Source organism: Trichosurus vulpecula, chromosome 4 (assembly GCF_011100635.1).
Source record: "Trichosurus vulpecula isolate mTriVul1 chromosome 4, mTriVul1.pri, whole genome shotgun sequence".
NCBI classification, from domain to species: domain Eukaryota; kingdom Metazoa; phylum Chordata; class Mammalia; order Diprotodontia; family Phalangeridae; genus Trichosurus; species Trichosurus vulpecula.
The window spans coordinates 416,715,026-416,729,893 of record NC_050576.1 but is presented as its reverse complement, the minus strand read 5'-3'; the positions used below and the strand labels follow the sequence as shown (position 1 = coordinate 416,729,893).

Here is a 14,868-nt window from a genome sequence, read left to right as displayed (position 1 = left end):
GCAGATTAGCAACACTTCAGCAATTCAAAGACTCTTCGAGTCTACAGGCACTGAGAAGCTAGGTCCTGCCTAAAATCATAATAACCAGTGTGTCTCAAGAGGCAGGATATAAGCCCAGGTCTTTCTGACTGAGTGAAACTATCCAATCAATGCATCAGTCCTCTGCGTAACTTAATATGTAAAACTGTTTATTTAAAATATATACAGTAAAGCTAAGAAAGAACTAGCAGAATGCTGACTTCACTATGATAAATAAATATCTACATTGAAACCCTGGTTTGGCCCTAAGTTTTTGGTTTTCCTAACATTCTCCTAATATTTCAGCATGTGAGAGCTTGACTGATGGCATAAAAGTCTTTCATAATCTGGAACCAGAACGTAAGATAAAAAGCAAACACAGATTTAGGGAGGAAAAGGAAAATAAGAGAGCAGCTAAAATGATCCAAGTGATTCCAAAGAACTAATGATGAAGAATGCTGCCCATTTCAGACAAAGAGGTAATGGATTCAAGATGCAGAAAAGAATCTACATACATTTTTGAACATAGGCAATAAGGGAATGTTTTGTTTGATTAGATACACTTGTTACCAAAGCTTTGCTTTTATTTTTTCCAGTGGTGGTACAGTGGGTGGCAGGATGAGGCAGATAGGGATAAATTATCAGCAACAAAATTAGAAAATTAAAAAATGAAAAGAGAGCCATTGAGACATACTTCTTTTAAAACAGAGATAAAAGAACAGTAGGAAGGCTGGAAAGCAGCACCGACAAGTAGGATAGCTGAACTTATTATATACTTTAAAAGAACTGCAAGGTGTACATAATAAGAGCTATGCAGTTTAGTGTACACTTTTTTTTCTTTTCTACTATGTATATGGGAATATTCAATTTATTTGGTGTTCTTTTGAGTTCAGAAAAAGCATGTTTTTAAAAAAGGAAAAGCCCATTAATATGAGTTTTTTTTAAAAAGAGAACAGAACAGTTGATTTTCACTCAATGACATTGTGGCATATTTACACAACACAATCTTTTTCTCTAAAATTTTTGTGATATAGGGATCCTAATATCTCATGTCCCTGGAAAGGGACAACAGGAAATATAGTTGATTTGAATATCTGGAACCTTAGGACTAAAACAAACAGGTTTCAAAATGGTAGATTTGGGGAAAATATATGTATTATACATTCAAAATTATTATGTAACAATTGCTACCTAAATTTTAATTAAAGTTAAGCATTTTAAAAAGTTATCAAAATTTGAAAACCTTTTTAAGAATACCAGGGGTAACTATCCAGCTCCATATCAAAGCTGAAAATGAACCATTTCAAAGAAAGCTAAAAATGATAACCTAGTTTTTAGTATATTGAATTTAATGAGAAACTCTATATACATTTCTGCCAAATTTTATTTTGCTAATATTTTGAAAAAAAGAAGTTAGAATTTTCAATGAATTGTACTTTTCCTTACACTAATGTTATTATTTGAACTGTTCTAATTTTTATTTCTTCTAATTTTGTCTCCTATACATGTATATTCTTTCATCTATTTTAGAATATTAAAGAGGATAAAAACATGAAACAATCTGAATAAGTTTTAAAGTATTTGATTATTACTTTTTTTCTTTCCAAAGGATCTTAACAAATTATTCTCCAGTGTTAGATTTTGTTTTGTTTTTTAAACAAGAACTTTAACACTAAATTAAAAAAAATTAAACAACTATGCCAAGCAGCTTATCAAAAAGATAATTGTACTGCAGTCTACTGAGAGCCCCCAAATGTAAAATGGGAATAATTAACTGACCAAATGTTTACTGGCAATGGGTCTAAATAGCAAAGCAATTAATGATAATCCCATTACTTTGCTCACATTTTCATTATAAAGGACTCACTTTATTCACTACAGCAATGAAGCAACTATCTACTTAGGAAAACTTTGGACACATTTACCTATGTTCCCATTTCTGTCAGGGATTTTACATTTCTAAGCTGCAATTCTGCTCTTATGCTAGGTTTGTGTTAAGTAGATGAGAATTCTCCCAAGCACACTGACCCCCAATATAACTGTTACTGAAGCTCAAATAAATGAGCATACTAAAAAGTATTGCCACTTTTTTTTCCCCAACAAGATAAAGAAGCAGTACGGCATCACTTTTTTTTAACCTTTTACAGAACATTCTGATCATAGCTAATATGACCTCAGTGAGAGTATATAACACAAGCTGGGTTCCTTGGCTGCACATTTTTGACCAATGGGGGAAAAATAGAGCTTTTATCTGCTGATGCTGCAGCATGGAAGGCTATTTTAAGAATTCTGCAAGCTCTGTTTGTTGCTATCTTTGAAAGCACAGATTTGAAACATATTCAGCAGATTCTATGGATTATTGAACTTGCAAATTAAATTCTTAGCAAATATATACTAGTTAGGATGGCCATAAATGTCACAGTAGAAAGGTACATTTGGTCTTTTTTCACTACTGTTTCGTGGACATGGTAGAATTCCTTTACAAGGTTTGGCATCAGGAGGAAAAGACTCCTGCTTTACTGACAGCATAAGTCTGATAAAAAAACAGTATGAGGTTGTTATGCTCAAGTGATATAATTGGGTCCACAGCATAGCTAAAACTGTGTAATGATGAATTTCATTACTAGAGGATTCAGCTACCTTGCGTATGAGAGGAAAAGTTATTTCTGAAGGCATATTGCTCCTTCTAGCTGTTCCTTGAGCAAATATGGCAAGAAGTAATTGTACTTTTTTGGACTTTCAGTATTTTCTTGGTTCATTTGTACTCTTTTATTTCAACCCTACCACCTGTGATCTTCCTCATCTGGAGCCTAGTTATTTAAATGAGCAATTCCCTACACAACACATGGTCACAGAGAACAAAATAAAAGAGAGCTCTGTTTTGTCCTACTTGTCCCTATGATGTAGTATCCCTCTTACTGTAACAGAACCCTATGTGATATATACTATTTTCCAGCTGCTGCATTTATATGCAGCACATTCCATGTTTGCTGAATGAGTTAATTCATTTCTGGGGGGAAAACTGGTTGTTATTGCTGTTAACTGCTTATTTTGTTTCAACTGGGTGCGAAGATCTTTTGGTAATACAAGGAACAAAGAAAGCTCTGATATTTTCTGAAAATATACTTTACAGTCATACAAATAGTTATTCACAACAGCTAGGGAGGCTGGTATTACAAAACTCTTGTTGTTTCTAATGCCTGTGAATTCTCTTTCCCACCTGACTAAACGGTTGTACAGTGCATGCTACTAGATGTATATATGTGGAATTGCTCCTGTGAGTGGTTCTTAGCTCCTCACTGCTCCTCCTACTTGTGAAGTGACCAATTTCTTTCTACCTCTGTCTCTAAGTTCAGATGACAATTTGGTGACAGTCTTACTGACCAGTAGATGCTTAATAAAATCTTGTTGAATAAATTATTTTATCATTTAATTTTCATTCAATTCTGTCACCACCTGACTACTATCTACCCTCAGATTCTGGAAGAGACATTCCAAAATCTGGAGCTCAAGAGCCTTGGAAAAAGCAATATTCTCCAGACCATAAGCCTAGTTTTCAGACAGGGAACTACAACCATCATCAAGGAAATCGACACTTGTGTAGACACCGCCTGGTAACTCCCTTTGCAGGAGCTACAGCCTTCCCTTCTTCAGCAGTCATAGCTTCTTAAGATCTAGAAAAAAAAGTTCTTATCACCAAAGTCTTCGGCACTGACAGACGGCTCAACAACAGAAATGGATTAACATTAAAAAAAATTACCATCTGTGTTGTTGTTGAATCTTGAGGACTTTGAGGCCTTTGCATTGGACTTGAAACTGAAACCCTCCTTTAATTGTCTTTCCCTACTAGAATGTGAGCTCCTTTGAAAGAAAGTGCTCTCTTGCTTTTCTATGTGCCCCTAGCACTTAACATAGTATTTTACACATAGTGAGTAAAAAGTACTTTTTCATTTCTCAAGTCAATGAATTGGTTTTCCTCCCTCTTAAATTCTAACCAATGAATTGGCTTTTCTTCCTGTTATATTCTAACATACAGTTAATGTACTTTGTAAGATTTCATGAGATTAAAACCTAAAAGAGAAAAGAATTAATTATTTAAAGAGAAAAAGCCCAAAGAACTCTAATTTGGATAGACTTGGGGGGGGGGTCCCCAAAGTTGGATGCTTTGTAAGTCTGTAAGCATACGGACTTTAAATGAGAGATCAAAGTATTAAAATTCTCTAGAGTAGTAGCTATTCATGTGGTTTTTATCTTGTGTGGGAATTCTGTGCTTTTATTTTGTGGAATCAGCTGTAATTATACGATATCTGGTCCATAATTCCTTTCTTTGGAGGTTTTGGGATTGAAAGAGTTTGAGGAAAGTGACTATTTTGTCATCTCACTAGACATGTCCTATTTTTTCTTTTAACTGAGTAATTTCCAACAGTTTCTGTCAAGCAAGGAGCTGAGAGAATGTAGGTTCTTTGAGAACAGGGGTTGTTTCATTTTTGTGTTTGTATTCTCAGCCCCTAGCACAGAGCTTTTTTGATAAATTTTTTTGACTGCCATCTTGAGTCCATCTTGATATCCTATAGCATATATACTTTCCCCAGAATCCAACCTCACTCATCATTAATAATCTTATTTTTTATTGTTACTGCCTATGCAAGATTATCTTTCTCTGCAATATAATAGGAAACAAACTTGAGGGAGCTCAGAGATACTAGTAACATCAGTGATTTGGGGTGCATTAGGGAATGGAGCAGGTGGGAGAGTATAAGAATGTCACGAAGTTTTCACACCCATTTTCAATTAATTCCTTAGTCCCATGTCTTTCAGTAATGTGAATTAGATTTAAAGAATTGTAAAGGGTCATGTAAATTAAACTCTTATAAATTATAAGACTGTCACACTGTTATTAACCATGAAAGTGAAATAACTTTATAAACCAAGACCTGTCATAGTCTAATCAATAAAGACAAGCAGATGCTTTCCCACTAAGCATCTGTGTTCTTCCTGATTCAAAAAAAGATGAATCATATCAGTCAGCTAAGAGGAGCAGAAAATACTGAGATAGGGATGAGTGCAGAACTAGACTGCAAATGAAATTGCAAATTATTCCAAAGGCGGAAGTTTCCCAGATTTCTGATTTCATCTCAGAAGTTTATCATAATTATTTTATTAGTGCTTCCCAAAATTGCAGAACACTTGAAATACCCCAGGGGAAAAGGTAGTTCTGGGAAATTGTGAAGAAAATAGAGGAAATAAAGTCTATACAGACATTTTTTTTTCTATACAGACATTTAAAAACTGCTCATGTAATAAACTTCTGACAAGTAATTTTACCTTTTTCAAAGAAAAATAGTAATAACATAAATATTTTTGTAGGGAACTCCTATTTATATTACAAGGAACATCAGGGTCCAAAGCAGTTTAAAGCAAGATCACAAGGAGTAATTTGTGATTATGAATGACAAGGACAGCAACACAAAATAGTACTTATTCATGACTTAATACTTTACTTCCTAGGTTCTTCATGTTAAGGAAATATGCTGGAACTGGATTAAAATTTTAATTTGTTAAATGTAAAAATTATAGCCTTTTTTTGTTATGACCAATATCAGCATCACCTTAAAGATTCAAGAACCTTCTAAAAACAGAAAGAAAATATTTTTTGGAAATAATACTCACCAAAAGAGAACAGGGACGGCCATTATGTCCAAAAGACTCAGAAATGAAATCGGTATTATGGTCCACTCTCTGATGTCCTCCATATTTCTCTTCATCAGTATCCAGAACAATTTTGAATTTATAATGTATTAAGGAATTTAACTTTATCTTAACAAGATCTCATAAAATGTTATTAAAATACACACCATAATTCATATTTTCTTCATTCTTCTGAGACAGGGCATCGTAGTGGATATTGACTTGGAAGCAAGAACATAATTCAAAACCACTTCTGAAACTAGTTGTGTAACCACGTACAAGCTACTTAACCTCTTTAAACCTCATTTTTCTCTTTTGGAAATAGATAAAATACCTGTGATAGACACCTTACAAGGCTGATGTGAGGATCAAATGAAATAATACACATAAAGTATTTTGTAAATTTTTAGGTGCTATATCAAAGTCAACTATTATTATTCTTAATTATATTATCTGAACTATACTAGGGTTGGAAGATAAAAAGATAAAAACAAAACATTCCCTGGCCCTCAAGGAGCATATATTCTACCACTTTCTGGTATTACTATCTTAGGACATTGTCATAATTTGATTTCCCAAAGAATTCAATAGCTGTATTTTATGTACCTACTCTTTGTAACAGGTATTGATGCATATATATTACAACAAAAACTGCTAAGTACTCAAACACAAGAACAACAAATTAAAATTGTAACTTTATACATCTTCTTTGTCAAAGTTACCTATTACAGACATGTTTTTATTTTCTTAATATAAATGAAGATAACTAAACAATGGAGAAAGAGCACTAAATCAGAGAATTTAGGTTGAGTCTTGGCTTTCCTGTGTCACTGTGCCCAAGTGATAACTTTTCTGGGCCTCAGTTTCCTCATTTGTAAAAAGATGGGTTGTTTTAGATGATCTATGAGGTCCTTTCTCACTCTAAATATATGATCATATATATATGTACATAAAATGACCTTGAAAAAAGCCATTCCCTCTCACATCTAGTATACTAAATTCTGGGCACACCTCAATATACTCATATAACTAAAGAAAAGCCAATCATGTGGAAGTTAACCTGATGTACCTTTATTGAAGTCAACTGTGAATCAGATTGATAATGATAATGACTAATGAGTTAAAAACAAAGAACACGAAGGCTATTAAAAGATGGCTTAGACCTGATCATGCTCTGTTGTCATTAAATGATGCTGTATGGGTCCCCACAACAGAGGTGTAGATGTGTGAGCTATTTTTTTTTCAAATGGGAACACAGTGAATAAAGCATGCCTGAATGAATGAAAGGAACCATGAAAACAAGGATTTAACTCTGTCTCTCACTCCCACTTGATAAGTTACTTCCATCAAACTCTTACTGAATGATAGGGTGTTCAGTATCTGTAACACTACAGTATTTGTGAACACTGAAACAAGGGATTAGCTAACAGATTACTAATTTGGATTATTGGGATTAGCCTGAGAAAATAAATGCATTATTTAACAGTTGTAAAGGACAAGTTGGTATAAGGGTAGGGTTGATTTGTTTACTAAACTCTACCTCACTGAAAGTCTTAAAAAGCTCCATCAATCAGAGGCATTAGATTAAATGTGAAAAGTCTTTGACAGAGATTTTATTATGTCATAACAGGAAGTCTGTTCCAGGTTGCTGAGGTATTTCATCATATTCTCTGGGTCCTGCATAAAAGTACTGAGATGGCTGAAATGGGAGAATACCAGATACTGGAGAAAAGGTGTATTCCAATTAAAACTCCTAAAAAGGAACAGCTGGGAGTGGGGTAGAGGGGAAAGAGAGGGCTCAGCCTCAGCCTTGTGTCTCCCTTCAGCCCTTTCCTACCGGCTGATTTAGCCAGAGGAGGACTTTCTGAGCTGCAAAGTATCTGGAGGATTTTAGACTTCCTATTTTCCCATCAGTGCCCTAGAGTTGTCCTAAAATGAATGGGAGCTAAGGGCAGACTGGATATAGATAGAAAAAAATGATAATCTTATGTGTTGTTTTCTGCCTCCATTACACTGTAAGCTCCTTGAGGGAGGGAGCTACCTTTCTTTTTCTCATTTATATAACCAGTACTTAGCAAAGTACCTGGCACATTATAGGTACTTAATAAATGTTTGCTGAATTTTATTGGGTCCTCCATGTCAAGTCAGGTTTAGGTGTTTGTGAAAAGAGTAGCAGAAGTCTTTCTTCCCAAATCTACTGCTCTTCCAAACATTCTTATTGTGGGCATCATCAAAAAAAAAATCAATTGTTCATGGGTAGGCCAACCCGCTGGAATAAAAAATGACAATTCTACCTGTATTAATCTATTTATTCAGTACCATACTAATGAAACTATCAAAATTTATTTTTATAGAGCTACAAAACGAAATAAAACTAATCTGAAGAAGAAAGCTCAAGGATATCAAAGGAATCAATAAAAAAAATGCAAAATGGGGTGGTCTAGCCATTCCAGATTTCAAACTGTAGTATAAAGGGGTAATAATCAAAGCAATCTGGTACTTGTCAAGAAACAGAGTGGTGGATCAGTGGAATAGATTAGGTACAAAATGCATTATAGTAAACGACCATAGTAATATAGTATATGATTAACCCAATGAATCAAGCTTTTGGAACAAAAACTCATTATCTGACAAAAACCACTGGGAAAACTAGAAAACAGTATGGCAGAAATATCAGGGGAAGGGAATCTGCAGCCTTGAGGCCACACATGGCCCTCTAGGCCCTCAAGTGCAGCTTTTTGACTGAATCCAAACTTGACAGAACAAATCTCAAAAAAACAGATGGGGGATCAGTGGAATAGATTAGATACACAAGACACAGTAATAAATGATAGTAACCTAAATGTTTGATAAACCGAAAGAACTCAGATTCTGGGATTAGAACTCACTATTTGGCAAAAACTGCTGAGAAAACTGGAAAACAGTAAGGCAGAAACTAGGTATAGATTAACATCTCACATCATATACCAAGATAAGGTCAAAATGGGTACATGATTTACTCATAAAGTGTGATACCATAAGAAAATTGGGAGTGCATAAAATGGTTTACCTGTCAGATCTATGGATAAGGGAAGAATTTAGGCCCAAATACATAGAGCATTAAAAAAATATAAAACAGATAATTGTGATTATACAAAATTTGACAGTTTTTGCAGAAACAAAACCAGTGCAACCAAAATTAAAAGGAAAGCAGAAAACTGGGGGGAAAATTTCCAACAAGTATTTCTGATAAAGGTCTCATTTCTCAAATATAGGGAGAATTAAGTCAAATTTATAAAAATACAAGTAATTCTCCAATTGATATGATTGTTAGATATGAAAACGCAGTTTTCAGAAGAAATCAAAGATGTTTATAGTCACATGAAAAATTCTCTAAATCACTATTAATTAGAGAAATGCACATTAAAACAACTCTAAGCTAATATGACCAAAAAAATGACAAATATCGGAGGGGATGTCAGAAAACTGGGACACTAATGCACTGTTGGTGGATTTGTGAACTGATCCAACTCTTCTGGAGAGCAATTTGGTAGTATGCCCAAACTGTGATCCCTTTGATTCAGTATTGTCACTGCTAGTTCTATATCCCAAAGACATTAAAAAAAAGGGGGGGCAGTAATGTATTTGTACAAAAATATTTACAGCAGCTCTTTTCATGGTGGCTAAGAATTGGAAATCAAGAGGATGCCCATCAATTGAGGAATGGCTAAATAAGCAGTGGGATATGATTGTAATGGAATGTTATTGTGCTGTAAAAGAAATGACAAGCAGGATGACCTCAGAAAAACCTGGAAAGACTTACATGTACTGACACAAATGGAAGTAAGCAGAAGCAAGAGAACATTGTATACAGTAGCAATACTGTATGATGAAGAACTGTGAATGACTTAGCTAATCTCAGCAATATAATTATCTAAGATAATCCCAAAAGACTCGTGGTGAAGCACACTATTTGTTTCCAGAGAAAGAACTGATACTGTCTGAATACAGACTGAAACATACTAGTTTTCATTTTCTTTCTTCCTTCCTTCCTCTTTCTTTTTTCCTTTATTTTTATTCAAGTCTTCTCATACAAAATGGTTAATATGGAAATGTTCCACATGATCACATGTATAAACTATATCAGATGGCTTGCCATTTCAGTCGGGGGAAGGGAAGGAGGGAGTGACAGAATTTGGAACTCAAAATCTTAGAAATATGTTTTAATATGTAATTGGGGAAAAATAAAATATAAAATGGAGAAAAAACATGTATATAATAAATAGAAAGTAAATTTGGGGGACCTGAGGTATCAGGAAAAGTATCATGTAAGAGGTGGTACTTCTTGAGAACTGGAAGGTGATGGATAAATTTGATCTTATATTTTATTTTGGGGAAAATAGAAGAAAGGAAAAACTAGAAAAGCTTCTTTATACTGATTTATAAAGAAATCAAATTAAGTTGTGATATCAAACTGGAAATCTTTTTTAAATGTTATGATTTACATTTCTTAAAATTCAGAAGACTTCTAAGCATTTACTACATCTATTAGCAGGTTTGAGTAAATGGTAAGCTTGTAGCAGTATTTAATGATCTACATGGAAATGCCATGTTCTGCAAGAGGCTTGTACTAATAAGATTAAAGGGAAGAGAAGGCATGAAGTCTCTTAAATTCAATGGTTCTTCAAATGCTTCAAAAGCTGCTGTGTTTGCTCAGCCTCTTGATAAAGTGCTTGCTCAAAGAATAAGGATTTTGATGTGAGAAGAAGTACTATCACTTACATCATTTGACACAATTTACTTTATTCTACCTGATGAAGCTAAATAACTATCGTGAGGTAAAACTTTCAGATTTCAAAGCAAGTAATAATAAGTTGTTTTAATGATTAAATAATAATGAACAAATAATAAATGTTTAAACTAAAATTCTGATTTTTGAGGTAATACAAAGAATTACTTTTCTGATGATTAGATGGAAAACGTTGATGTTCCATGGCGGTAAACTTCTTTCTAGGAGAACAGCACTGGGAGTTGTGGTGGGGGTGCTGAGACACTCTTTCCCCCCCTTACCACTACTGCCCCTTCAAGAAGAAATCAATCAGGGTGTTGACTATATCCAGGAGGACCATGTACTGGCTCCTTTGTTATCACATACCTTTCACAGGGAAGTATTATAGGGGTAAAATCAAAATCAATCAGGAAGCTGACTGGCTGAAAAGTGAGCCTGGCTAGCGTTTTAAGGTCACTAAATAACTCTATCCATAGACCTCAGATGGACTGATGCCCTTTTAATGAGAGGGAAATGGGACAGGATGAGTTTTCTTATCTGTGGAGTCAGAAGGAAACGGATTCTTCCAGCTCATAGAAAATCATGAAACCCATGACACCCCTAGGGAAAAATAGCTAGATAGAGTAGTTTAGGAAGGTTAAATATTACCTTCTCTAGGACTATTTTCTTTTATTCTCCCATCTTATTATCTTATTTTGGGTATATAATTTCTATAATTGTATATTGTTTTATAAATCTTTAAAATACACTTTTATTGACTCAAGTATGGCTACAAGGAAAGAGGGAAGAGTTGCTAAAGTCATCCCATTATAATGTAAATAGAAGGACAGGGAGGAAAGGCATTTAGGTCTGTAGTATTTAAATCTACAAGAGCCAAGAAGGCTCAGGAACTCAGAAGATCTTAGAGGCCTGGTGCTTTGAGCTGGAATTCATGAATCAAGGAAATAAATCAGCGAATAAGCACTTGTTAAGTGCTTACCCTGTGACAGTAACTCTGTCAAGCCCTGAGAATTCAGAGGCAAAAGGAAACAGAACAGACATCATACTTATAAATAGGGGGATTCAGTATGCATACAGAGTAAATGGAAAATAGAAGATGGCACTGGAAGCTGAGGGAACTAGGAAAGGCCTATTACGTATTAAGCTTAGCCTTAAAGGAAGCCTGGGATTCTTAGAGACAAAGTTGAGGAGGAAGAGCGCTGGAAAGAGGAAGTCAAAGAAAAGGCATGAAAATGAGAGATGGAATGACATGTCTGAGCAAAGTAAGTGGACCAATATGACTGAATTGTAAGAACTTAGAGGAGTGTATCGTGCCTAGAAAAACAGGATAGGTTAGGGAAAACTTTAAGTTTCAAATGGATGAGCTTATATTTGATTCCAGATGGACCATGGATTCATTGAGTCACACACTCAATTTACTGAGTATATATGGCGATAGAAAATATATATATATATATATGTATATAGTAGGAAAATCACTTTGGCATGGATAAGGAAGATAGCTTGGAATGGGGAGGATCTTAAGGCAGGAAGATTAATTAGAAGGTGATTAAAATAACCCAGGATAAAAGTGATGAGGGCCTATACTAAGATGAATGGCGGGAAGGGATATATATGAGAGATGATGTGGCAGTAGAAATGATAGAATTTGCCATCTGATGGACTGTATGTGGTGAGGGAGAGTGAAGAATCCAGGATGACACTGAGGGGAGGATGATTCTCCCTTTAACAGTAATATGGAAGAAGCATGGATTTGGGGGGGAAGACCAAGAACACTGTTCGGGATATGCTGAGGTTGAGATGCCTGTGGGCATCCAATTCAAAATGTCGAATAGCCATTGTTAATGTGGAGCTGGAGATAAAGAGAGAGGCTAGGGCTGGACATAAAAAATCTGAAAACCAGCAGCCTAGAGAGAATAACTGAGCCCATGGGAACTGATGAGAATACCAAGTAGTCAAGTAAAACTACTCTCTCCCAAGTTGCTAATTATTTCTTATTATGTATAATGCCTATTTGTCAATCCTAATCCTTCTTGATGACTCCTTAGCATATAACACTATCGACCATCTTCTCCTCCTGGTTCTTTCTGTTGCAAACAGGGAAAGAACCTGTAGGTAAGGAAGAGACTAAAAATTAGAGAAGGGAGGGGAGATGATGCCAGGGGCGATTTTATAGAGAAAATTGGAAGGATTAGGATTAAGGGGGAGTGCAGAGGGATTACTTTTGGCCAGAAGAGTTAACTCTCCAAGGCAAAATATGGACTTTCAATAAAATAGAGGACTTTCAAGCTTTCTCAGTGAAAAGACTAGAGCTGAATAGAAAATTTGACTTTCAAACGCAAGAATCAAGAGAAGCATGAAAAGGTAAACAAGGAAGAGAAATCACAAGGGGCTTACTAAAGTTGAACTGTTTTGTTTACATTCCTACATGGAAAGATGATGTGTATGATTCATGAGACCTCAGTATTACAGTAGCTGAAAGGAATATGCATATTATATATGTGTATGTATATATATGTGTGTGTATATATATATGTAGGTGTATATACATACACACACACACACACACACACACACACATATATATATATATATATATATATATATATATATAGAGAGAGAGAGAGAGAGAGAGAGAGAGAGAGAGAGAGGGCACAGGGTGAGTTGAATATGAAGGGATGATATCTAAAAAATATCAAATTAAGGGATGAGAGAGGAATATATTGAGAGAGGGAGAAAGGGAGAGATAGGATGGGGTAAATTATCTCGCATAAAAGTGGCAAGAAAGAGCAGTTCTGTAGGAAGGGAAGAGAAGGCAGGTGAGGGGGAATGAGTAAATCTTGCTCTCATTGGATTTGACCTGAGGAGGGAATACCATACACACTCAATTGGGTATCTTACCCCACAGGAAAGAAGGAGGAAGAAGATAAAAAAGGGGGGGATGATAGAAGGAAGGGCAGATAGGGGGAGGAGGTAATGAAAAACAAACACTTTCAATAAGGGACAGGGTCAAGGGAGAAAATTCAATAAAGGGGGATAGGATAGGAAGGAGCAAAACATAGTCTTTCACAACATGAGTATTGTGGAAGGGTTTTACATAATGATACACATGTGGCCTATGTTGAATTGCTTGCCTTCTTAGGGAGGATGGTGGCGGGGGAGGGAAGAGTGGAGAGAATTTGGAACTCAAAGTTTTAAAAACAGACATTCAAAAACAAAAAAAAAAGTTCAAATAAAAGCTTTTGTATGCAACTAGGAAATAAGATACACAGGCGATGGGGTGTAGAAATTTATCTTGCCCTACAAGAGAAGAAGGAAAAAGGGGATGGAAGGGGAGTGGGGTGACAAAAGGGAGGGCTGACTGGGGAATGGGGCAACCAGAATATATGCCATCTTGGAGTGGGCAGGAGGGTAGAAATGGGAAGAAAATTCATAATTCAAACTTTTGTGAAAATCAATGCTGAAAACTAAATATATTAGATCAATTAAATAAAAAAAAAAGGAGTGGAAGCCGGTTACACAGGACCAAGGGCCATTTTGTATTTTCCTTTGTTTCATGGATTGCTATGGCTAAAACATTTATCACATTGTGGCTAATCTACTGCTGAGAGCCTCTCAGTATTTAGCTAGACTGGTCTTCAGAAAGCAGTAACAGTCAACCTGACTGTACCTGAAACCATTCCAGCATGGAAGTACACTCTGCTGCTTGTTCATTTACTATCATAGTGTTCAAGAATTCAGCACCAGCTGTATGCCTCAATGAAACCTTGAAGCAGTACATTTGTAAAGGGCTCTGTAAGCAACAGAAACCTAATAAATGGATAATAAATGGGTTAAAAAAAGAGTTAACTCTTCGTCAGAAACTAAAGTAAGAAGGAAACATGAAATAAAGAGAAAATAGAGCTTTTAGCAAATGGCCTCATGATTTCAGTAAAGCATGAGGCAAGAACCTCAGTGGAGAGGATGTGGGAAAGAGGTGTTGTAGGAGGCTTAATGAGAAAAGAGATTAGCAGCTAATTTCAAAAAATTAGGGAAAGGTTAAAAACTGCAAGGCAAGAATCCCTGAACCTCTTCCAAAACAGAGAGTATGCACCAGGAAACTGATGCTATTCGGTAATGTCTATGGTTCAGGGCTGAATCCTTTATGCACTCCCCATATATCTGTATGATTGTGGTAATTTCTTAGGATAGGAAGGAAACCTTAGGAGAAAAAATAAATACAGAACAAATGCAAAGGAAATTGCTAAGTAAAAGATTCAGTGACTTCACTATATATTTTCTGTTTAGCTATCTTTAAGGGTAAGACAAGGAGTGATCTTTTTTTGGTGGCAAAGAACTGGAAACTGAGAGGATGCCCATTAATTAGGGGATGGCTGAACAATATAGAGTACGTG

The 14,868-nt window shown here is 35.4% G+C and overlaps 1 protein-coding gene across 1 annotated transcript in view; it reads right to left on the bottom strand.

Annotated features, from left to right (window-relative positions):
- The window catches only part of GBE1 (1,4-alpha-glucan branching enzyme 1), a 354,639-nt gene that overhangs the window by 3,098 nt on the left and 336,673 nt on the right, over nucleotides 1-14,868 (bottom strand). The window contains exon 15 of the mRNA XM_036754162.1: nucleotides 5,689-5,806. Coding sequence (XP_036610057.1) covers nucleotides 5,689-5,806 — 118 coding nt within the window. The remainder of the gene's footprint in view (nucleotides 1-5,688; nucleotides 5,807-14,868) is intronic.